Raw genomic sequence first — 25,900 nt, 5'->3', positions numbered from 1 at the left:
ATCCCCTATGAATATGTTGAAAAGGAGTGGACCCAGGACCGAGCCCTGCTGTACTTCACTTGTCACCTCCGATGTTTTAGAGAGGGTACCATTAACCACCACCCTCTGAAGTCTGCCACTCAGCCAATCATTGACCCATGCAGTTAGTGTCTCTCCTAACCCCATCGATTCCATCTTGCTTAGCAGCCTGCAGTGTGGGACACTGTCAAAAGCTTTACTGAAGTCTAGGTACACGACGTCCAAAGACTCTCCCAAGTCCAACTTTCTTGTTACCCAGTCAAAGAAGCTGAGATTGGATTGGCAGGACCTACCCTTGGTGAATCCATGCTGACTGGGATCCCAAAGATTCCCTTCATTCAAGATCGTGTCAAATTTGCTTTTAATTAGTGTTTCCATGAGTTTGCACACTATTGATGTGACTCTATAATTCGCAGCCTCTGCCCTGCAACCCTTTTTATGCAGAGGAATGACATTAGCTAATTTCCAGTCCAGGGGAACTTCCCCTTACTTAGGGAGAGATTGAATAGCTCAGCCAACGGTTTCGCCAGGACATCGCTCAATTCTCTGAGCACTCTTGGGTGCAAATTGTCTGGTCCCATGGCTTTGTTCACCTTGAATCTTGCCAGTTCACTGTAAACTTCACCTGGTGTGAACTCAAAATTCTGAAACGGGTCTTCTGTGCTTTGTGTTGCCTTCAACTGCGGACCGTGTCCCGGTGCCTCGCAGGTGAAGACTGAGCAGAAGTATTCATTCAGTAGTTCGGCTTTATCGGAATCTGCTTCCACGTAACTTCCGTCCGGTCTTCTAAGGCGTACTATCCTGCCTATGTTCCTTTTTCTGTCACTAATATACCTGAAGAAGGATTTGTCCCCCTTTTTAATGTTTTTTGCAAGAATTTCTTCCACTCGAAGTTTTGCCTCCCTAACTGCCATTTTGACCGCTGTAGACCTGGTCCTATAGTCTACCTTTGCCTCTCTTTTCTCTGTGCGCTTGTAGGAGAGAAACGCTTTTTTCTTCTCCTTAATGAGGTGCGAGATATCCGCGGTGAACCATTGGGGTTTATTGTTTCTTTGTCGTTTATTTACTGATTTTATGAAGTGGCTAGTTGCTTCATGTATGGTTGATTTCAGTGTTAACCACTTAGCTTCTACATCATCGGTCTCTGCTTGGTCCTGCAGCATCCGATGGACGAAATCTCCCATGCGTGCGAAGTCTGTGCCCCGGAAATTGAGTACCTTTGTTTTCGTGTTTGATCTAGGGAAGCCTTTCCTAAGGTTGAACCATACTATGTTATGGTCGCTGGAGGCTAGCGTATCTCCTACTGAGATCTCTGAGACGCTTTCCCTGTTGGTGAGTACCAGGTCGAGGATCGCCTGGGCCCTAGTGGGCTCCGTTACTATTTGTTTGAGACGTGCTCCCTTTATGGAGGTTAAGAGCCTCCTGCTACCGCTGGTTGTTGCTGAAAATGAGTTCCAGTCTGCATCAGGCATATTGAAGTCCCCTAGCAGTACAGCTTCGTGCTCCCTTTATGGAGGTTAAGAGCTTCCTGCTACTGCTGGTTGTTGCTGAAAATGAGTTCCAGTCTGCATCGGGCATATTGAAGTCCCCTAGCAGTACAGCTTCTCCTCGTAGAGTGATATTCTCTATGTCTTCAATTAATTCTGCGTACATGTCTTCCAGTTGTCTTGTAGGTCTGTATACCACACCTAGATACAGGCATTTTTCTCTGCCTCTTGCCAGGTTTACCCAGAGGGACTCCCCGGTGTACTTGACATCTGTGATCCTGGTGGTTTTGATGTCCTGTTAATGTATAGAGCTACCCCCCTCCTAACCTGCCCTCTCTGTTCTGACGAAGTAGATTGTAGTCCGGTATAGCCATATCCCACCCATGTGAGTCCGTGAACCAAGTTTCAGATATTGCCACCACATCTAGGTTGGCATTTCTTATTTCAGCCTCCAATTCTAGAATTTTGTTACCTAAACTGTGTGCATTGACATACATGGCCCTCCATATCTTGTGTTTGCTAAGTCCCTGTGAGGCGTATCCTACCCGAGTCGGTGTGACTCCTAAAGAACTGTTTGCAATGTGGGTACTTACCTTGGACATGGAAGCGGAGTTTCGACTCGCCTCATCAGGATAATTCCTTTCTGCACTAATATGTAAATGGGTACCCTCCCCTGACTTACCTAGTTTAAAGCCCTGTGAAGCAGGCGGGCTAGTCGGTATCTGAAGACATTCTTACCCCTACTGGTCAGATGGAGTCCGTCTGGTCCCTGAAGTCCTTGTAGCGCTTCCCCATGGTTTAGGAATCCGAAGTTCATATCCCGGCACCATCCCTGTAGCCACTTGTTCGTCCTCGGGATACGTTCATCTCTGGCTCTTCCCTTGCCTCTAACTGGGAGGATCGATGAGAAAACCACCTGCGCTCCTGTTCGCTTCAGCCTCTGACCCAGTGCTCCAAAGTCTCTGGTGATGGTCTCCAGTGTGTTCCTGGTAGTGTCGTTGGTTCCTATGTGGACAAGAAGCATAGGAAAGTGGTCTTGGGGTGTGAGTAGTCTATCCAGACTGGCGGTGACATCTCGTATAGTACCCTGCTGGCCAAAATAGCATGGAGGAGCTGTTTAACACCCCTTCCCTCCCCACACAACCAAAGGATATGGCCATGGTCACATCAACATTAAGTCTTTTGGAACTGAAAATCACTTTACTTTCATAACTAAGGAAAAAAGAGGACAAATGATAATAGGGGGAAATGAAGATCAGTGAAAGAGGTAATTTGCACCTTGAATTTACATCAAAGCCAAGCTTGCAAGCCTTTAATGAAGGTCAGGGTGAAAAGGTGAGACTTCAGAGTTTCAAAGTGGTGATAAGAAGGGCGAGACTTAACGCTAGATGCACCAAAGATACTGGCTTGATCGCTGTTGGCTGATTCTCCAGCAACGATTGATAAGCTATCAAGTTTGCATGCAAATGATTTGCATGGAGGTGCAAATCATTTGCATGCAAACACAACAATCAATCACTCAGTGAGCGATTTGACACATGCGCAGAGCCCTAACAGTGACAGAGGACGCAGCCTCTTGTCACTGCTGTTGGCCATTTTTTTTTTTTTTTAATGGCACAGTTGTTACACATGCGCAATCTATCTCATTAAAAAAAGAGCAGTCCCCATCCACCTGAACCCAAAATAAATGGCAGGAAGGATGCCCAATCCCTCCTGCCAAGCAAAACACCCCCACACCATGGCCCCCTCTGCATAGGCACCCTAGAGCCACTGCCCCAACCCAAAAAATGGCAGGAGGGATGCCCACTCCCTCTTGCCACCAGATGGCCCCCCTACCAAACCTTTTTAAAAAAATTAGAAGCTTGACTATTTTGCATGGGGTTTTAGCTAATTTGCATGGCCGGATCAGAAAATGGATGATCGAGGGGGGAAAAAACACACAGTGGGTCGTTTTGTGCATCGGGTCGGTAACAGCGATCGTTGCTAAAGCTGTGGAAACAGGTTTAGCGATCGCTGACTTTAGTACATCTAGTCCCTAGTACCTAGGGAGATAATTCCAGAAAGATGTTACTTCCTGCTATGCTGCCTAAGGATGCTCTAGAGCAGGGGTGCCCACACTTTATGGGCTTGCGAGCTACTTTTATAATGACTAAGTCAAAATGATCTACCAACAATAAAATTTAAAAAAAACACAAAGCACAATGAAAGGCAGAGAAAATGTTAATTATTCATATTCCGGGTTTTTTCAAAGAGGTCACGGCAGATGACTCTATGCAATGTCACCTCAGTAACAAAATACAAAAATAGGCAAATACACCCCCTCCCTTTTTACTAAATCACAATAGTAGGTTTTAGCACAGGGAGTTACGCTGAATGCCTCGCGCTGCTCTCAATGCTCATAGGCTCCCTGCGCTAAACGCTATTGCGGTTTAGTAAAAGGGAGCCATAGTGCAAAATATAGACAGCAGATATAAATTCTCAAAACCGACACATTTTGATCACTAAATTGAAAATAAAATTCATTTTTCCTACCTTTGCTGTTTGGTGATTTCATGAGTTTCTGGTTGCACTTTCTTCTTCTGACTGTGCATCCAATCTTTCTTCCTTTCTTTCAGCCTCCTGTATGTTTCCTCTCCCCCAACTTTTTCTTTCTGTCTCCCTATCTGCCCCCTTTCTTTCTCTGTGTCCTCCCCCAAGCCACTCAGTTTGCTGCCACTGCCATCGGGGAACAGCCCCCAAGCCACCGCCGTCCCAAGCTTTCCCTGCAGAAGTGTCGCGCTGACCAGCATTCCGCTCCCTGATGTCAATTCTGACGTAGGAGAGGAAGTTCCGGGCCAACAAGGCATTTCTCCTCATTCCATCCAGCCTGAGCCCCATCTCTCCTTGATCTAGCATTTCCCTTCTGTGTCTGTCAGAATTACCATTCCACCTATTTTCCAGCATCACCCTTCTTTGTGTCCATCTCACTTATATCCCTATCTCACCACTTTCAGAATCTTCATTTGTCTCTGTCCTTGTCTTTACCCCATGTTCACCATTTGCCCTTTCAATGTCTATCTCCCCCCCACTTTTTCAGCATTACTTCTGTCTCTATTTCACCTCCACTTCCTTATTCAGTAGGTCCTGCTTACCCTTTCTCTTCTTTGTCACTATCTCCATTTTCAGCTTTCCCCCCTTTTCCTTTGTTACTGCACCCTGTAGCCATAATTTTTCCACCCTCCCTCCACTCCGGCCCAGTCCAGTATGAAATATTTCCTTTTGTTTCCCTCCCCTCTCTTTCTCTCTCTATTCTCCTCCCTCACCCACGAGTCCTGCATCTGGCCCTCTCCCTTCTACCTGCACCTGGCAACACCTCCCTGCCCCGCGGCTCTCTTAAGCAACTCGTCAGCAGCGGTGATCAAGACAAGCTGCCGACATCGAGGCCTTCCCTCTACGAGTCCCACCTTTGTGGAAAAAGGAAGTCGAAACAAGCGGGACTTGCAGAGGGTAGGCCCCGACGTCAGAAGCTTGTGTCGATCGCTGCTGCTGAGTTGCCGAAGAGAGCCGCGGAGCAGGGGGTGTGGCCGGAAGCAGGTAGAAGGGAAAGGGAGATAGGAAGGCTGTAGAAGCTCCGGAGCGCGACACCGACCCCAGCCAGGATGATTTCTTTTTCAGGCTGCTGCTGCTGCCACGCTCCCCCCCCCCCCCCCCCCCCCCGAAATGACAAAAACAGCCTAAAGTGGATGCCTGGCGTCAGCGACTTTGATGTCGGGGAGAGGAAGGCTGATAGGCCTGGTAGATCGGGATGGCAACACGAGTCTATCACGGAGCCCGGGATGGGCTCTTCGATCGACTCGCGTTGCCTTCCTGAGCTACCAGTCGATCACGATCGACGTGTTGGGCACCCCTGCTCTAGAGGCAGTACTTGCAGATTTCAAGGATTTGTTAGGTGACACTCGCAAGTGTTTACTGGTTCTGATGGGAGACACGTATATCTGACCCTATGGCAGGGTGGTTGCTTATGAGCAGACTAAAGGCCCTCCGTTCTGGTATATGTGTGTTGAGGTCTTAATTAGTGGATTTTGGTGAGCGATATCAAAGGCACTTTGCCAGCTCTGAACTAAATGTTTTATATCGGATTGGCCCAGAGTGCTATTCCCTACCCCTCATTTTCTTTGTAGAGTGGCAAGTAGATGAGAGGCTGACCTGGTTAAGTAATGAAATATGTTGCCAAGACTTTTTGTAAGTTAAGTGTTTTGTTTTTTGGTTTTTTTTTTTTTTGCAAAGTACATTTGCCTAGAATTCAGTGCCATAGCCAAGTAGGTTAGTTCTGATTTAGCTGGAAGGCTATGGAAATACATGACATGAAGACCCGTTTGATACTTGGGCTGAACTTTAGAATTATGTGGAACTTGTCATAATTCCTACCCTTGTGCCCTGACTTACTACCCATCCTTCTCACTCAAATGTGCTTGCATAATCACGGAAGGTGGCTGTGTGGCATCTTTGAGGAATTTATGCGTAATCAGTAGGCTTGTTAACTTACAAATGCAGGAAAGGACAATTTGGATGCTTAAGTCTAGATCTTGTATACCTGTAATGTAAACTGTGTTGGTAGCTACAGAATGTTTAGTTTCTAAAATTTAATGGACTTGTGAAGAGATCATTGCTTCCAGGACTACACACGGATATAGATTCTCAACTGCTCTTCCTGTTTCTTAACAGTGTGCCATGCTCACCAATGGTGCTCGAATAGGGTTCTTCCAGGGTGATATTAAAACACTTCCAGATGACATCAAAACCTTGAAGCCCACAGTTATGCCTGTGGTACCACGATTGCTGAACAGGATGTACGATAAGGTATCTTCTATTGCACTTCAAATGCTGTGGGTGGTATTTAGAATGAGGCCTACCCGTTTGTCAGTCTGAATCTTTGCCTCTTTCCATATAACCTGGCTCCTGACACCACATTTTTAACATTTTGTGGTTGCTTGTATACAAGTACTAAAATGGTCATGGTGGGAGATTCAGATTGGAGCTGGAGTAGGCTGTGCCTTGTTTTAGAAAATAAGATGTAGAATTAACTAATGCATTAGACTACATAACCTAATTTGTTATCAACCTACAAGGTAGGGTAATAGCAAATCATATCTGCTGCTGGCTTGGGAGCCAAACATAGTGACCTTGGTAACTCCTATAGCAAAAATTTTTTATAGGCTAGGAGTGGGGCAGCTATTGGGGGGCTTATGTTGAGCTAACCTATGCCAGTTATTTTAACCGCTAATTAACTGCAAAAGTATTGCTGGCAGTTAATGCAAACTGACAGTAAAATAAAACAGAATGAAAGGGGGGGAAGACACTGTTAGGGGTTTAGGTATGCCCCAGAAAAGGGGGTGGGGGACAAGCCCTCCCCTAAACACTTACACCTGACACACAAACCAAAGAATAAAAGCACTCATACAACAAATTACCAATTCACTTAATTTTGTTAGAGCACTCTCATACAATGCCAAGAAAGTTTTATATAAAGGAGAAAATACAGCAAACATATTTCAGCTGATAAAGAGCCTCTATGAAAATCAAGAAGCTGCAATGAGAACAGAATATGGCAAAACTGATTTGTTTACAATAAAATGTGGCATCGGCAAGGATGCATCCTGTCACCTTAGCCAACCTTTATGGTGAAGCCATCTTCAGAAAAGCAAATTTGGAAGAGAGCATTGTTTCAGCCACCTACTTTTGAAATCTAAGTAAATTACATCTTGCATGTGCCCTTGAACTAATTCTCTGATCACTCAATCAAAAAATTCAATCATTTCTTTGGCACAATTTACCTTTAGTAAAACCGGTGCCAGAAAGATGATGGTCTCCCTGGAATAGCGAATAGTGATTGTGTAAGGCTAAAGACATGAACAGGGACCACTTTCATCATCTATTGTAACTTGTGGGTAAGTGAATAAAAACATTCCACTTGCTTATTCATCTTGTCATACTATTGCCAGAGGCAGGCTACTTTTTCTGTGGCCCACCCTGTATAACACATTATCATTGACTTGTATGCAGAGCTAAACATTGCACTTCCCCAGAACTAATTGTCTTTCTAGAATCACTTTTCTGAGCTGTGATGGCAAGAGAGCTGAGTGAAGTTGCTGTTAACTGTTACAATACCTTACTGTCTAGCAACTTGGATTTCATATGTTGCCTCTAAGTTCCCCGTACACCAACTCTAATTGAGGTGGTGTTGCCCAGTTCATACAGCCTTGTTCCAAGTAGCTGGAAATTCTGCAAGTTCTAGCTTCTAGTGACTGCAGGAGTTAATCTGTTCATTCTGATAGTAACTTAATTTTCAAGGGAAAACTCCTAGAATGGTAGGTAGTGGTACTATAATGCAACACAATACATATAGTATGTGATCTGAATTGTAAAACCCCTAAGCAAAAATCAACAAGTTGGTGAAGCAAATCAAACTTTGGTAAAAATCGTAAGCTTTCAGAACACTATACTTTAGTAGCCAAAGAGCTGAGAACAAACTTATCCAAAATACTGTAGTTGACATTACAACAGATTTTCATTGTATCCAGTGAAGTAATTGGCTAACCATTGCTCAGCCTGGTGGCTGTGCCAATACTGTGTATGTCTTGTGAAAGGACCAAAACTCAATTTCTGGGCTAGATCTGCCACTTGGAGTGAACCTGTCTTTGTAAAATGGTGACACTTAACGACTGACTGTAGAGCCCAATGACTACAGGGTTCCAGAAAGAACTTTCATACATGGTCCCTGACCAAGGCCTCTGCAGTGAGGTTGGTGGAGGATACACTTTTTTTTTTTCCATTGTCAAAGTATCCAGACAGTTCATCAAAGTCCAGACTTTTTTTTTTCTCTTTCTAAATGACTCCCTTTCCTGTGTAGGAGTGGTATATGATGCTGTTTTCATCGTCATAAGATCACACTGCTTAAATGTCTTGGTCTGTTCATAATGTAACCTCTTATTTTTAACAGATAATTTCCCAAGCTAATACAGGCTTGAAAAAGTGGCTCGTGAATTTAGCTTTCAGGAAAAAGGAAGCTGAACTTAAAAGTGGCATTATGAGAAGAAACAGCTTGTGGGATAAACTGGTCTTTCACAAAGTACAGGTAGAGTGGTGACTCATTTTTGGATTTTATTTCTAGTGGAAAAATTTCCAAGGTATGGATGTTTGACAGAGAATGGTGCTGTCATTGACTTGATACTATCTTTTTAAAGGGTTGAAATTTGAGGAAAACCAAGTATACATTGTAATGCAAAATAAAATGAGATAGCTTGGGGGATGAAGGTGGTGAAGCATGAATGTGCTAGCTACTACTTATTAAGATAGTATCCCAAAACTTTTGTGGCATATTTGGAATTAGAGTGTCTGGTGTCCCATGAGGATTGAGTATCTTTTTCCCCAGTTCTTCCTACTGGAAGAAAAGCACTAGTTTGACTTCAGTCTGGCATGTGAACACATGGTGCTTGGTGCATCCTATGAAGTTGTAGGTTTCCATGTAATGTCGGATTGAAGCTGACAGAAAGGGTACACATGAAGCACTGCTTTCTTATTAGGAGAGGGAGAAGAAGCTTGCTGATTCTTCTAAAAGGTAAGACACTGGTTCTCTATATTTTGGTAAAGTTCTTGGCATGGGAATGGTAAGAGCAGACCTACAAAAGCAGGAGACTTGGCAGGTAATCTCCTGCACACTACTTATGGAGAGCCAGGATTTCCTGCTGAGCAGCTTCCCTTTCCAGTGGCAGCAGGTGGCACATTGGTCGTGTGGCAGCAGATGAATTTTGTGATGAAAGCTGTGGGAATGGATCCACAGCAGCAGGAGATGTCCTTTTTATTAAGGTGTCTCATGCTGGTGAAAGGGGAAGCAACTGTTGGTGCTGCCTGTGGGTGCTAATATGGAGCTATAGGTAGGGAACATGCCCCTAGCCCAAATCTCCCAATGAAAAAGCTGGCCCCCTTGGAAGCTCTAAGAGGAAAGTCCAATAGACACTCTATGGAACATGGTAGCAATCTGCTCTTAGAACTATACTTGGAGAATATGGTTGTTTTTAAGGCCTGATAAATCCACCAGCTCTGCTTTTCTATGTCCTGAATGCAAGATAATTATGCACCAGAAAATCCAATTTGACACAATCCATTTTCCAACATGTGAACTGTAGGTCATATTTTGAACTGGCTCTGGAGCATCTATTTGCTCAGAGCAGTACAGCTCTAGGGGTATCCCTGCTTTACCTTTTTGAAGGCTTGAGGCCTGACTTAGGTTTGAACCCACAACCTCAGGGTGCTGAGGCTGTAGCTTTAACTACTGCGCCACACACTCCATCAGGATACAAACATAAAAACTTAGGAATAAACATCACAAAGAAAAATCTTAACTACTCTTAAAATAACCCACTATGCCGTGGACATTCACAAAAAATGCTGTAACAATTGTGTGATAATTTTTAAAACTTTAATGGTCAGAAAACAGCTGTAACTGTCCCACCAATAAAAATAATAATTTATTTCTTGTATACTGCTACACCAAAAGTTCGAAGCGGTTCACAACAAAGGATACACCAGTGCTTTCATAGCTTAAAACCTGCAATACAAAAAGCAGCAGCTCTGAAAATCAAAGTGGTGTTGGAACCAATAATGCGAGGTAGATGTACTGAAATCAGTCTTTGGTCTGACCCAGCGGAGGCAACTTCTTATGTTCTATCAGCCTGAGGCCCATCGCGCCCAGCAGCCTGCACCCGCGGCGGCCCAGCAGGTCTATGACCTGTCAGGTGTTCCTTGACTTAGCCCTATAATCCCCCGTTTTCTTCTATCTATACTCTATCTAACCTATCTGTACCCCACACTAGTAAAGTACCATAGTGCTTGGTGGTAGACAGTTTGATGAAATGTAATCGGTTGCCAATGCAATTTCTTCAAAACAGGTGTAATATAGATCAATGGTTCCCAACCCTGTCCTGGAGGACCATCAGCCACTCAGGTTTTCTGGATAGCCCTAATGAATATGCATGGGGCAGATTGCATGCCTGTCACCTCAATTATATGCAAATTCTTCTCATTCGTATTCATTAGGGCTATCCCGAAAACCTGACTGGCTGGTGGTCCTCCAGGACAGGGTTGGGAACCACTTATATAGAGTGTTCTTTTCAACACCCATAACTAACCTTGTAGCTGCATTTTGTACTAACTAACACCCTGCTCCCTCTTTTAGAAGTAAGAGCGTTACAGTGGTCTAATTGTGCTACCATCCCCTGCACAACAGTTGTGAAATCAAAATGAAAGGCTAGTGATTTTGAATGTTAATATGCAACGTTGACCAAAACAATTCTTTACATCTGCCATTTCATAGTCAAATCTGGGTCCCTAGCACTGTCATCTTTCTTCACTGGTAATTGCAACCCCAATACATGTATTGTATTGGGCCATTTTTCTTCTCCACACCATCCAACAAACATCACTTCTGTTTTTCCCACATTCAAGCACAGACCTTGGTCACTCATCCATTCTTCTATCCTCAGCATAGATTGATCCAAGAACTGCCAATCATTTCCTCATTATCTACCTAGAAGAAAACCAAAAAATCGGCATACTGTCTAATGAACTTACAACTGATCAAACACCTCTGCAATTGATGGCACATAAATAGTAAAAGCTGAGTCTTGTGGGAGTGCTCTTCCACTGACGCTTCTCTTGAAGCCTTAACACTGTCGCACACCTGAAATGTAAGCCCTATTAGGTAATATCTAAATTATTGTAATACTACACCTCCCAGACCTAATCTTTCCAACTTCTACAACATTGGATCTAGGTCCACAGAATCAAATTTATTTATTTAATTTTCTATACTGTTCTCCCAGGGGAGCTCGAACAGTTTACATTAATTTATTCTAAGAACTAAAGCATTTTTCCTTGTCTGTCCCGGTGGGCTCACTATCTATGCACTGGATACGTCGATAGAAACCAAATAAAGGTCTCTCAATGGTCCGTACCCTGCCACAAAACATCTACCACAGACATTAACAGGAATTCCAAACTATGCGCCTTTCTGAAACCAAGCTGATAAGTATTTAAACAACCTACCTTGTCAAAGTTAACCAACTGATCTAAGACAAGTTTCAAGTAATCAAATTTGATAAATCGCTTATTACATACTAAGCGAGTGACATTAAAATATGTTGTACAGCTTTAAAAGGGGATAAAAACAAACTGACAAAACAGACACTCAGATACATAAGGGAAGGGAAAAGATAAGGTAAAAGTTACAAAATTACTGTTGTTCAAATGAGAAGAAAGAAAAAGCCAGGTAGGGGAAAAACATAAGGATTGGGATAAAATTATTAAAAAGGATTGTTTAAAGATTAAAAGAAGCTTTAAAAAGAAGTTTTTAAATTGGTTTTAAATATATTGAGGTCTTTAACTTCTCTTATGTATAAAGGCAGGGCATTCCAGGTAAGAGGGGCCATTACTGAAAATGTCATGACGTCTGGTTCCAAAAATTTTCAAGAAAGGAACCATAAGCAACCCTTGAATTGTAGAACGCAGAGAACGTGTCATGTTATGTGGAATTAGTAACCGGTCTATAAATTGAGGTTCATTGGTGGATAGTGTTTTAAATATTAGAAGAATATTTTATATGTTATTCGTTGATTAATGGGAAGCCAGTGTGAGTCTATTAAAAAGGGTGTTACATGGTCGTATTTTTTTCCATTGTGAATAATTTTAATTGCAGTATTTTAGATTATTTGTAAACTTTTTTTTTCCTTTTGAGTGATGTTTAACAGAAGTGAATTGCAATAGTCTAATTTAGCTATGACGAGAGAATGTATTAAAAATGTTTAAGGATTTCGGTTCTAAAAACTTGGACATGGAGCGAATCAAACACAAACGATTAAAGCAACATTTGACTACATTGCTGATGTACTCTTGATAAGAAAATTTGTCATCGATGATGACCCCGAGTATCTTTAATGATGATACTAAACCAATGATTTTATTATCAATTAAGAATGGAGCTGATAGTTTTAATCCCTGTTTCATTGGTTTTTGTTATGTTTAAAGCTAGTCTATTTTGTGTAAGCCAATTTTTTATTTTTTCTAATTTTTGGTTGATTAGAAGTATTTTTCTCTAACACTTTTCCCAAAAAGAAACTACTGAAATAAGACAAAAATTAAATCATTTGTTTTATATCAGCACCTTTCTTCAAAACTGGTTTAACTGTAGATTTGCTTACATCCATCATAATAAAGACCCTCTTGAAAGTCATTAAAAGAGGGGCAACTTTCCCTGCTAATTGAATAATTCCTGCAGAACAAACATCCATTAATGCACAGATTGAAGTACAACCTCTCACCACCATCTCCTCATTAACAACTTCAAATTAGATGCATCTCTCCACTCCAGACATCTTTGATGTTGTATTCAATGACTTCCTTAAGGAAGCTGAACTACACTTCTAACTTCTTCTTCAAAAACTCCATATAACAGTCCATATCCGGTCCTTCATTGTTTACCACCCCTTATAACATAAGAATAGCCTTATTTGGTCAGACCAATGATCCATCAAGCCCAGTAGCCCATTCTCACGCTGGCCAATCTAGGTCACTAGTATCTGGCCAAAACCCAAGGTGCAACAATATTCCATGCTACCAATACAGGGCAAGCAGTGGCTTCCCCCCATGTCTCTCTCAATAACAGACTATGGACTTTTTCTCCAGGAACTTGTCCAAACCTTTCTTAAAACCAGCTACACTATCCGCTCTTAGTGAAAAAAATTTCCTTCTATTGGTTTTAAAAGTATTTCCGTGTAATTTTGAGTGTACCGTAGTCTTTGTAATTTTTGACAGAGTGAAAAATCGATCCACTTATACCCGATCTACTTCACTCAGGATTTGTAGACTTCAATCATATCTCCCCTCAGCCGTCTCTTTTCCAAGCTGAAGAGCCCTAACTATTTTAGGCCCAAATTCACTAAGCAAACCAATTGTGTACCGATCGGTTTGCGAGCATTTTGCGACCCCGACCCAATTCACTAACCTGGCCGATCTTCTCTGCACCCAATCAGATTCCAAAATGCAAATGAGGGGAAATGCATTCCTGCAGCGATTCACAAAACAAATAGATTGGGCTGGCCGATCCAAATGTGAGCGACTGCTGAGGACCAGTCGTTCATGTCTTTTCCGACTGCCCTGCTCTCTACCTCCCTGAAAAAAACCCTATCCCCTGCTCTCTGCTTCCCCAGTTCTGCCGGTTTCATGCAGTTTCGCCTTTCCTGCAGCATTTCTGACCACCAAAAATCACACAGAAATATTCTTGATCCCACTTCAGAATGGGAAAAGCAGCTTGAATTAGAAAAAGACGTCTGTGCCCTGAAATGTTACAGCAACCCTCGGGTTATCCTGCAAGGCTAATATGAGTTATTCCTCTGCAGCAGTACATGCTCAAGGGGTAGTCGCCCTCCCCCCCTGCCCTTTAAAGAGCAGCAGGAACATGTTTAGCTCTTGATGATGTGCTCTCCTCTCTGAGCAACATCCAGCACTGGTTTAAATACAAGAAAACTAAACCTGTGCCGGTGGCCTTGTAGAGGAGAGAGTACAGTGGTTATAGCAAAACATTAGAAGGCTGGGTCAGTGAGACTTTTTTTTTTTTTTTTTTTTTCCTTCTGTGCTGAGGGAAGTCTGGAGAGCATGCACATGCGCAGACCATCTACAGGCAAAGAAGATGGTCTGCACATGTGTTGGGATCGCTCACAGCGATCCGTTTAGTCACTGTGGGGACATGCCACTGAGATTTTGCATGTTGAGGGTTCCTGAATTCGTCGGCTGGGGCGGCGCAGACACAAATCGGAAACGGATTGGAAAAGTAAGTGGAGTTTAGTGAATCTAGCCCTTAGTCTTTCCTCATACGAGAGGAGTTCCCTTCGCTCTTCTTTGAACCTTTTCTAGTGACACTATCTTTCTTGCGATAAGGAGACCAGAATTGAATGCAATACTCCAAATGAGGTCGCACCATAGAGCGATACAGGGGCATTATGACATTCTTAGTTTTGTTAATTATCCCTTTTTTAAAATAATTCCCAGCATCCTGTTTGCTTTTTTGGCCGCCACCGCACATTGGGCGGAAGGTTACATCTTACAATGATACCCAGGTCCTTTTCTTGGGCGCTAACCCCCAAGATGGACCCTAGCATCTGGTAACTGTGATTCAGGTTATTCTTCCCAATGTGCATCACTTTGCATTTGACCACATTAAATTTCATATGCCACTTGGACGCCCAGTCTTCCAATTTCCTAAGCTCCGCCTATAATTTTTAACAATCCGCATGCGTTTTAACAACTTTGAACAGTTTAGTGTCATCTGCAAATTTAATCACCTCACTCGTCGTCTCAATTTCCAGATCATTTATAAATAAGTTAAATAGCACCGGTCCCAGTACAAACCCTTTTGACACTACACTGTTTACTCTCCTCCATTGAGAAAAATGACCATTTAACCCTACTCTCTATTTTCTAGCCGATAACCAATTCCTTATCCACAACTGAACTTCACCACCTATCCCATGACTCTTTAATTTTCTCAGGAGCCTCTCATGAGAAACTTTATCTAAAGCTTTCTGAAAATGTAGATATACTATATTAACCAGCTCACCTTTATCAACATGTTTATTCACACCTTCAAAGAAGTCAAGCAAATTTGTGAGGCAAGATCTCCCTTGGCTGAACCCATTCTGACTCCGTCTCATTAAATCATGTTTGTCTACGTGTTCCAAACTGTATGATACGGCTCGCAAGGTCTTGATTGCATTCTTTATTCTCTTTTGAAAAAAAAAATCACTTTTTTTATTCTCGCATAAACAAGTATTCTGATAATTTAATCTTGAAAGTATAATTATTGGTATCCCTTGTTTTCCTCTATTTGTTCAGCCTTTTTCACCGATTTTTTTGTACCAGACTAATTGTTTCTTCTCTCCAGGGCTGTGGCCTATCGTTCTTTTCACCACAACAATCTTTGCAGAGGCTACAGTATCCAATACTTTAGTCTACGTTGTATTCCAATATGCTACTTTCTCATTCATTGATACTGAATTATCACAGTTCAATATAGGAATCCGTTCCTTAGCCAGTTTTACTACATAAAACGCAGGATGAAATTTTTTTTTTAAAAATTAGCCTTTTCTCCTTCAATCCTGGTCTTAAAAAGTTAGCAGGGAATGATCTGACCATACTACCATTGATAATATCCATCTAATAACTCTAGTAAATCAGGACACACAAAATCAAATCTAACATGTCCTGCTCTATCATTTTCTTCTTCACCAGTTGAGATAACATCAAGGCTGATGACATAGAGTAACACACTATCCCCATCGCTCTCCACCCCTGAATCAGTGGACACACTAAAATCCCCCACCAAACATAATTCAGTAAAATCAATAGATAATGACATTATCTAAAAATGGAAAACCTTGTGACAATTCCAGAAGGTAGATATACCACACACTATCACCACACATTCGCTCAACTCATTCACCATTTCACCTACCTTTTTGAAACTTAATTCCAAACAATAAAATACCATCACTCCCTGTTTTCTCACTCTACATGGGCAATCCCACATAAAACCAACAGGACAACACTTTAGCACCAACACAATATCGGTCTTCAAAAACCAGGATTCTACAGCATGACACTTATCAGCCTTCAAGTCTTGAAGCAGTCTTGCAAATTGCCATGGGAACATAAGAACATAAGAATTGCCACTGCTGAGTCAGACCAGTGGTTCATCATACCCAGCAGTCCGCTCACATGGCAGCCATTTTTTTCAGTGACATTGTGTGGGCAGGAATGTAAGAGGATTGCTCCTGCCCCAGTGCACCCCGTTGGACCACCAGTAAATAAGGTAGGCCCGGGGGGGAGCAGTTCTACGCTGCTTTTCAGGAAGGAGGGGGCATTTGGTGATCCCACACTAGGGAGAAAGGGTGCGTGTTGATTCTACAGCAAGGAGGGAGGGAAGGAAGGGGCACGCAATGATTCGAGAGGGAGTCCATAGTGCTGGACTACCAGGATTTAAAGTGGACCTGAATATATATGGAGACCCCCATTTTTGGACCTTTTTTTTAGCCAAAAAATCTGTTGGAGTATATTCAGTACATTGCTAATACTGAGATCAAAAATTTAGTTTTAAGAACTTGTTGATCACATGAAAATTTGAACATACTTGGCCAATCCTAAAGGAGCATTGTTTTCAACCCAGTCCTCTGGACACCTACCTCATTCATATTGATTGAGTATATCTTGCAGATGGAGTTGAGAACCTTTGGCATATACTTAAAAATAAATAAATAAACAAAATCAACAGGAGGAAAACCCAATCCTTCTGCCTCAGCCACCCAGAAACCCCAACCCCTTCACATTTAAACTGAAGATTAGTAGGAAGGATACCCACTCCCTCCTGCCACTTGGTGCCCCCACCTTTAAATTGAAGATCGGCAGGAGAGGCCTTCCTCTTCAAAATGGTGGGCCTTCCCCTTCCTGGTACATCCTGGGATGCACTGGGGGGGCCTAAGATTCTGGCCCAGATGCCTAAGGCTCCTCCTATCAATATTCTTCCTGCCCCAAACAGCTATGCAGCAGGAAGCTTTTTGGGGAGTGTGTGGCGCAGTGGTTGGATCTACAGCCTCAGCACCCTGGGGTTGTGGGTTCAAACCCCGCGCTGCTCCTTGTGACCCTGGGCAAGTCACTTAATCCTCCATAGCCCCAGGTACGTTAGATAGATTGTGAGCCCACCGGGACAGAGAGGGAAAAATGCTTGAGTACCTGATTGTAAAAACCGCTTAGATAACCTTGATAGGCGGTATATAAAATCGTAATAAACTTGAAACTTGAAACTTAAAACAGGACTGAATTAACCCATTTATGACCCGAGTCATTTGGCAACCTAGGGTGTTCTGTGGCTGGAATGGAAGGTGGAGTTATCGGACAGCTTTCTGGGAGGGGGAGGGGTTCTTGATAAATATTGCTAGTGTTCTGAAAGACTCATCTTGATATACTTTGAAGTGGAAGTTAATCCCTATGGAATTGAGATGAATACACAAGACATCCATATCACTTAAGTGTGTGTCTACTTTAATTGAGCACCCCTATTGTTAGCAATACCAGTTCCTTGCATCCCTTGTGTGCATTCTTAGCAGTACCAGCATCCTTTCTGTGATGGTATATTTTTAAATTCTGTAGTATGCTATTACTTGAAATTGCTATACTGTAGCATTACATTTGCATCCATGTGTGTTATACTGTATATCAAATGAAGTTTATTCTTCCCACAGGTGTATTTATAGATGGCTCTTGCTGATATTGGTACTCTTCCTAATGTTGGGCCTGGGGACTGTTTGGGGAAAGGACATTTAAAATTAAGTGAAATTATAAAGGGGACATGATCGAAACATTCAAGGTACTGAAAGGGATAGATTTAGTAGATAAGGACTCTCTAAAGTTGAAAGGGGATAGATCCCGCACAAACGTAAGGAAGTTCTTCACCCAGAGAGTGGTAGAAAACTAGAACGCTCTTCCGGAGGCTGTTGTAGGGGAAAAATCCCTCCAGGGATTCAAGACAAAGTTAGACAAGTTCCTGCTGAACAAGAACGTGCGTTGGTATGGCTAGTCTGTTAGGGCGCTGGTCTTTGACCAGAGGGCCGCTGCGTGAGCGGACTGCTGGGCATGAAGGACCACTGGTCTGACCCAGCAGTGGCAATTCTTATGTTATGTTATGTTCTCCTTCCTTTAGGGAAATCTAGGAGGAAAAGTGAGACTAATGATAACAGGAGCAGCTCCGGTCTCTGCTAATGTGCTGACTTTCCTGAGAGCAGCCCTTGGATGTCAGGTGAGTTGCCTTCAGGTCCTTTAATCTTAGAACATGCTTGCCTTGAATATTGTGTACTGCCTTGAATATCTGACAGTAAATATACGTAAAATGCTTTGGTTAAAGTGGAATGTTCTAATCTGTTAAATTTTTTTGCTTTTTTCTTTTAGCATTTTGTTGGCAACATCTTTTTAAATCCCTCCTGCTTAAACTCTGGTTCAGTTTCTTAACCTAATGCTAATTTAACCTACATTGCCCATTCCCCACCCACAATTCTTCTTATGCATAACCAAATTTCATTGAATCTCCTGTCTGTGGAGATGTATTGTGGTATACAAATAAAATTGTTATGTTAAGATAACCAAATGGACTAAAGGGAGGGGAGAGAAGCAGCTATTCTATCCCTTTCCTTTCTCCCACATCTTCTAGGATAACCAGTGCTGCTTTTGGTGTCACACAAAGGGGTCTTAAGATCATACAGCACATACCATGTAATCTCCCCACCTTCCCCAATATAGAGAACCCTCCATGTCCTGTTACTCTACTAGCATCAGATTATGCAGTACACTTTGCCAACTCCAAAAGCAGTTCACCATATTCCCAAATTTTTCTTTTCTGTAACCACTTTGTACAAAGCAATATCTAAAACGTTATCTATATCTTTTTATTCTTTTGGTCTCCAACAATGATTGGACTAAATGTCTAAATTTCCATAGTTGAGGGTTATTTTCCCTGTTTTCTTTGTTTTCCCAATCTGTGTTCAAGTTGTACTAGATGCTTGTTTTGATTTAAAATGCATAGATTAAAAAAAAAAAAAGTGAAAAAATTAATAAATCCAATAAATGGCTCTTCATATCAAAACTATAACAAATTAGTCTTCAATAACTTATTTAAAAAGTAACACATTAGCACACAATAAATTTGACCAGGTAGGGCATTCTATAATTCCTATAGTGGAGGAAAAAGTTGAAGATCTGGTATCCACAAAATGTGCCTTTAGCCCTCGCATCCAAAGACAACCATATAGTGCAGTGTTCTTCAACCACCGGTCCATGGACCAGTGCCGGTCCACAGAAATTTCCTGCCAGTCCACAGGGCCAGCACATACATCAGGCACAAAACAGTGTTCTTCAACCGCTGGTCCATGGTGTGATCGATGCGGCATTATCTTCGAGCCAGTTCCCTCTTACTAACTGATTCAATGCACAAAGCCACGGGCAGTGGCTCCTACGGGCATCCTGCGCTGAACCGGAAGCCTTCTCTCTGACGTTGCAACGTCAGAGGGAAGGCTTCCAGATGAGGCACGGGACGTGCAAGGTGCAATTAGTACTATTATGGGGGCGGGGTCTGGGATGGAGATTGGGTAGAGATGGGCAGGGTCTGGCCCATGACTTAGCCCAGTGTTCTTCAACTGCCGGTTCACGGACCAATGCCGGTTCACAGAATAATTATTTTATTTCTGCCGGTCCATAGGTGTAAAAAGGTTGAAAAACACTGGTATAGTGTGTTCAGATTTTAAAAGATTTATTCAGACAGTAGGCACATATAATTTGCTTAGTGGCATACGATCAATACAATGCTTGATGAATCGATAACACTTTATATTGCACTCTATACACCATTGGTGATCAATGCAATTGCTTCAGCATTGTTGTTATATGGTCAATTCTAGTAATCCCTTTTACCTGTCTTGCTGCCATATTCTGAACCAACTGCAGTGCCCCATATCTCACTGTACAATCCAAGATATTAAAGTAATCCAATAGACAACACAGTGCTTTGCATTATACTTGAAAGTTGCATTGTGATAACATTGATTTCAACCTAATCAAAAAATGAAGCTGAGCAAAGGCATATTAAATTACCTTAATCACTTGGAAGTTTCATAGTAAGGTTAGAATCGAACATTACACCCAATTTAATCTTTCTGAATTGGAAAAAATGTCATTCATACACAATCAGGCCATTGCTCCTCATCTAACCTCTCAACATACATTGTTTTTGATAAATTCAAAGCCAAACATGTTAAAAAAACATCTACACATTAACTTTATCCATATACTTGCTCCTTTCCTCTATGAAACGCCTAGAATAAACTGAATATCAGCATATATAGTAAAACTCACAGAGAATGGGTATGAAGGGTGGGTTTGAGACTGGCTTAAAGTTGCTGGGGATGCCTGGGTCGAGTGCGGGATTTTTAAGATTGGTCTGATAGCTGTTTTCCCATTTGTGGGCAATGAGCCTGTTGTAGGAAGGTATTAACAAGGTTTTAATAAGGTTAAGTACATGTACTTAAACCTTTCTATTCTTCTTCCTTCAGTAAGCTTGGTTTGGGAGTGGGGGGTATGCAGGACAGGTTGCAAAGACAGATGGCTCTACCAAGGGAAAGTAAAACTTCAAAGTAATAAGAACTGAATTAGTTGAAGGAGGTTGAGGCTAGTGTAGCTGGTTGACTTGATCAGTTATATGTCAACTTAGCAAAAATGGTGGAATATTATTATGCCTTTGCCATTTATATAGGGAATTTGTATACAACCAATCTTGCCACATCTTTGAAGGTCTTTGGCTACCATGGTCCCATTAGTCTCATGTCTCCAGTTAACTGAGAATGTACCACTGTCGCCCTTAATCTAATGCTTTGAGTATATTGTGAATGTACCCTAATCAAATGACTCCAGTTCCTTGTGAATGTACCTTGGTAACCTGAACTAACACCTACCACGGTCTCATTAGTCTAATGTCTTCAATTTAGTTATAAATGTACCTATGTAACCCTTAATATAATTCCCCAGTATAATAATGTTCCCTTAATCCATATACCACTGTAACCCGTTCTGGGCTCCTGGGGAGGAGGGTTACAAAACTTAACTAAATAAATTATGACATGATAAAGGCCACCTCAACAGACAACTCCACTTTAATTCTGCGTTTTTTAAAATATTGCCCTATACTGTGAAATTCACTTCCCAGGTGCCTTGGAGTTGAATGTTTCTAACCAATTTCAAGTCTGGTTTAAGTTGCTAGGCCACAGGCTTTGATCATGATACAAAAACATGCAAGAGAACAGGATCATTCTTATCTCAATTTTTGTCTGGTAAATCTGGTTTACCACAAATAAGAGGTATTACAATTTAAACAAAATAAATCCTTTTGGCATTATCACTATGAAATTTGTGAAGGTTTTTATACACTGGTACAATCAGGTGGATGCAGGGCAGGATTAAAGGGTAGGCCAAGTAGGCACGTGTCTCGGGCCCAAAGAGTTCAGGAGGGGTCCAGAATGCTGCCTGCTTTGACGTCAGTGTACCTGCCTCTGTGTCCGGCTTCAGGCGTCCAAGTATTGTCTCCTCCTGCCTTTTTCATTATTCAGTGCAGCTGAACTCGCAGTCTTCAAAAGGCCACAGGCAGCGGTTCATACATTTCTGCCCACAGCTGACCCGGAAGCCATTCCTCTGATGCTGAGATATTGCATTTGGAGGGAAGGCTTCTGGGTCAACTGTGGGCAGCGTGTAGGAATCACTTCAAAAAGGCCAAGGGCAGACTGCAAATTCGACTGCACTGAATAATGAAGAAGGTGCTACTTGGACTCCTGGGGCGGAGGGGACAGGGCCATGGAGGGGCACGTCCAGGGGGCCCAGTGTGCTTGGGTGTCTAGGGCCCACTGAAGAATTAATCCTGCCCTGGATGGATGAAGGAAGGTATAACAGTTTAATGGCTTATTTCAGTGGTCTCAAACTTGTGGCCCAGGGCCACATGCGGCCCACCAGGTACTATTTTGAGGCCCTCGGTATATTTATCTTCACAACAGTAAAATAAGTGTCTTGATCATATGTCTCTTTAGCTATAAATTACAATATTATTAAGACAGCCAAAAGGAAAGATTTATAAACTATAAAGAGTTTTATCTCATGCAAAATTGTCATTTCTCTAATAAGACATTAACTATTCTTTCTGAGGCCCTCCAAGTACCTACAGATCCAAAATGTGGCCCTGCAAAGGGTTTGAGTTTGAGACCACTGACTTACTTAGACTACTGTAAACTAGTATGCAAAAGTACTTAATTTTGGATAATTTTTTTTTTTTTTACTCCCAAAGAAGCCCCTGAAAATGGGGTGGTCTAGCCACTATAAACAAATGGCAGTGGTACAGTTGAGTATATTGCATAAAATTCACTTCCTACAAAGGTCATATCTTAAATACTTTCAGTATATTCTTATAGCAAAATCATGCACTATTTTTTTTTTTTTTAATAGTTTTATGAAGGTTATGGACAGACTGAAAGCTCGGCTGGCAGCACATTGACCTTACCAGGTGACTGGTCAGCAGGTATGCTTGTTTCTTACACCTTTCAATGAATGCTTGTCTGTCTTTGGAATTAATAGGAAAATATGTATTAACACTAAAGTGTTAAATCAGTGACATGGCGGGATACATTTTTAATTGGTCAACAGCATTTTTCCATAAATAGTATTTTCTTCCTCTGGCACTTCTCGAGCAATGTTTCCCTGGTTTTCTATTTTGGGGCTGATAGGAGCAGCTCCCACCAGGATTAAGTCTTGACTGGGTCATACCTAGATTTTTAGCAGCACTTGCCAGATAAACAACTTTAAAAAAAAAAAAAAATCCAGGCAAGGCACCTCTGCTCTCTGGGCAGAAACAGGAGTTGCACCATTAATGGTGATTAGTCCCTAACCAGATAACTATTGGAGAACAAGCCTGCCCTAACTTTTTGGGTACAGGTCTGAATATATTTGAGAGCTTCTAGTCCGCTACTAATGACTGGGGAGTCAATTCAGAGCGGTTTACATGAGCTTCTGTAGAGGTATTGCAATACATGGGCTCTATACATAGTTACAAGGGGCTTCTGTAGCAGTGTTAACATTAGTTATTAAAGCTGGCATAATTATGCCATAATCATCCTATTTGTTACCGGCACATTGGTCATCCTACTTATATGAACACATTTATACCAAATCAATTGTCGCTATGTATATACACATGATACTAGGTTTACTATTGTAGCTAAGTTCACTATATTTACACACCTCCTAAGGAGGTTGTCTGTTTCCAAATGGGAGCTAGCCACCACGGAATAGACCTGGTTATTAGCACCAGTATTCAGTTTAATTGCAAATATCTAGGTATAAAGTCCCTTGTGGCCATTATTTACAAAAAATTAACTTCCACCTTTTTATACAACTTCAATACAACAGTAATATTTTGACTTAAAAATGGCTTTTCAATTAAATATCATATTTGGTGCTAAAATACTTTCCATCTTGCCTTAAAATAACAGATGCTTAATTTTAGTCAGGGGTATAGCTATTGGGGGGGAGAATTAGGGGCCCAGTTCCCCACGCCCAATTTGGGTTCAGGTCCCCCCCAAATTGATGCACCGTCTGTTGGTTTGGCTGGTGGGGATAATAATAATAATAATATTTTATTTTGTATACCGCCATACCCAGGGAGTTCAAGGCGGTTCACAACAGATAGATGAATTACATACAGTGCGATTAGAAAAAAGAAGAACATAACAAAGCAATCGTAGGGTCAAATTAGTTTACATTAACAATTTAGGTGAGGGAAGGGCCAAATACGGGGTACATACAGAGTGTGCTGTAGTAGGATACAATTAAGTTTAAGAGAGGGGGGGAACAAAGCATATTAGCTGGAAAAAAGGGGGGGGGAGCAACAAACTTAGAAGGGGGGAGGGCGGAAAAGTAAGGAAGAGGAGAGGGGGGGTGAGATGGGGGGAAGGGGGCGTTAAGGGATAGGTCTGTTGCAAAGAAAGGTTTTAATCTGTTTTCTAAGGTGGAGAAGGGGAAACGTTATGGCGGAAGAGGGGAGCATTAGGGATTTGGTCCGTTAAAAAGTAGAGTTTTGAGCTTTTTTCTGAAGGGGGGGTATGAAGAGCAGTCAAGTATGATTTGGGCGAGCCATGAATTTAGTTTGGCCGCTTGAAAAGAGAAGGTTAGTTTGAGGAATCTTAAGATGACACGATTTCAGTGAGGGAAAAGCGAACAAAGTTGATCTGCGGGAGCTCTTCTTATTATAGTTCAGGTTGAAGTGGGGGTAAAGGTAGGCTGGTGACATACCAGATACGGTTTTGTAGCAGTTGCAAGAAAACTTAAATAGAACTCTGGATTCGAATGGCAGCCAGTGCAACTTGTTGTAGAAAGGGGATATGTGTTCCCATTTCTTCAGGCCAAAGATAAGGCGGATGGCGGTATTTTGGACCCAGTCTCAGCTTCCTGGTGATTTTCTTGAAGGCGCCTAGATAAATGATGTTACAGTAGTCTAGGACACTAAGAATGAAAGATTGGACCAGCAGACGAAAGGATCCCTAAACCCTGCCTGTAGAAGCTCTCCAAAATTTATTCTGAACTGCTGCACTGCCTACCCTGCTCCCTCCCCCCAATGCAAGCATGCTTTTAGTAAAACAGAGCATGCTCAAGGGAGGCAGTTTCACTAACAGCATGCATGGGGGGGGAAGGAGCAGGGTGGGCAGCACAGCAGCTTAGAAGAAATTTGCTGAGGGCTTTTGATGGCAGGGTTTGGGTCCTCCATGTCTCTTGCAAAATACTCGGCAAAAGCATGTGTAGGGCATGAGCCTTGCTCACACATGCTCAAGTTTCTCAGCATGCATGGAGGGAGCAAGGGTAGGCAGTGCAGCAACTCAGAAGAAACTTTGCTGGAGGAGGGCTTCTGCTGACAGGTCTTGGGTGTCTCCCACCAGCCCAGGTATGTGGGGTTGACATACAAAATATCTCCCCTCCCCCCCCCAAAACCTGAGATCTCTCTATGCCACTGATTTTTACTGTAGTACCCACAGCAGTTTTCTTTCAATAGGATGGAGCCAAGAGATTATTTTTTTTTCCCTGTGCCCTGGTTTTTCAATAAGTCCACTACTCTTCTGATTCTTGATTTGAAATCCAACCCAGACCAATACTAGTTAAGATTGTGCTATTCTAGTAATTAAGATTTAAAAAACTAATAAAAACACAAGTATGGTGTGGAGATTTTGGGGTGTACAAAATAAGGAATAAAAATCCATAATGGGTCAATGCAAACATCATATCTCAAAAATTGAGACCAAGTAGATGACCACTTTTTTTTTTTTAAGGCGGCAAATACTGACAACTTTTAAACATACTGTTTTCTTTAGAGGATATATCTTTTATCAAAGGAGAATGGCTTAAATTTCTCTATGGATTGTACTGTTCTGTTAGGCAGAGCAATCCATGTTTCAGATTTTGAGTATGCCTTGGGTTATATCAAGTCTTTCCGTACCAGTGACCTATAAAATCTTTACTGATAAACATCAGTCTGGGGTTTAATTTTCTACTGTATAGCACCTATTTTAGACTGCTTTATCCTGTATGAAATGCATTTTGACTCATTTCAGTTTTACATCTTGGCAGGTCATGTTGGAGCACCACTGCCCTGCAATTTAATTAAATTAATTGATGTAGCAGACATGAATTATTTTGCTGCTGAAGGGGAGGGTGAGGTAAGTCTTAGTGTAAATGAGTAG

General features: G+C 42.0%; 1 protein-coding gene across 2 annotated transcripts in view; it reads left to right on the top strand.

Moving 5' to 3' along the window:
• The window catches only part of ACSL1 (acyl-CoA synthetase long chain family member 1), a 227,055-nt gene that overhangs the window by 137,663 nt on the left and 63,492 nt on the right, over window positions 1-25,900 (top strand). For both annotated transcript variants that reach the window (XM_033943434.1, XM_033943426.1), the window contains exons 12-16: window positions 6,210-6,344; window positions 8,485-8,619; window positions 18,289-18,384; window positions 22,620-22,692; window positions 25,788-25,876. In XM_033943434.1, coding sequence (XP_033799325.1) covers window positions 6,210-6,344; window positions 8,485-8,619; window positions 18,289-18,384; window positions 22,620-22,692; window positions 25,788-25,876 — 528 coding nt within the window. The remainder of the gene's footprint in view (window positions 1-6,209; window positions 6,345-8,484; window positions 8,620-18,288; window positions 18,385-22,619; window positions 22,693-25,787; window positions 25,877-25,900) is intronic.

Source organism: Geotrypetes seraphini, chromosome 1, assembly GCF_902459505.1.
Source record: "Geotrypetes seraphini chromosome 1, aGeoSer1.1, whole genome shotgun sequence".
Taxonomy (NCBI): domain Eukaryota; kingdom Metazoa; phylum Chordata; class Amphibia; order Gymnophiona; family Dermophiidae; genus Geotrypetes; species Geotrypetes seraphini.
This window is presented reverse-complemented; position numbering and strand designations above follow the sequence as displayed.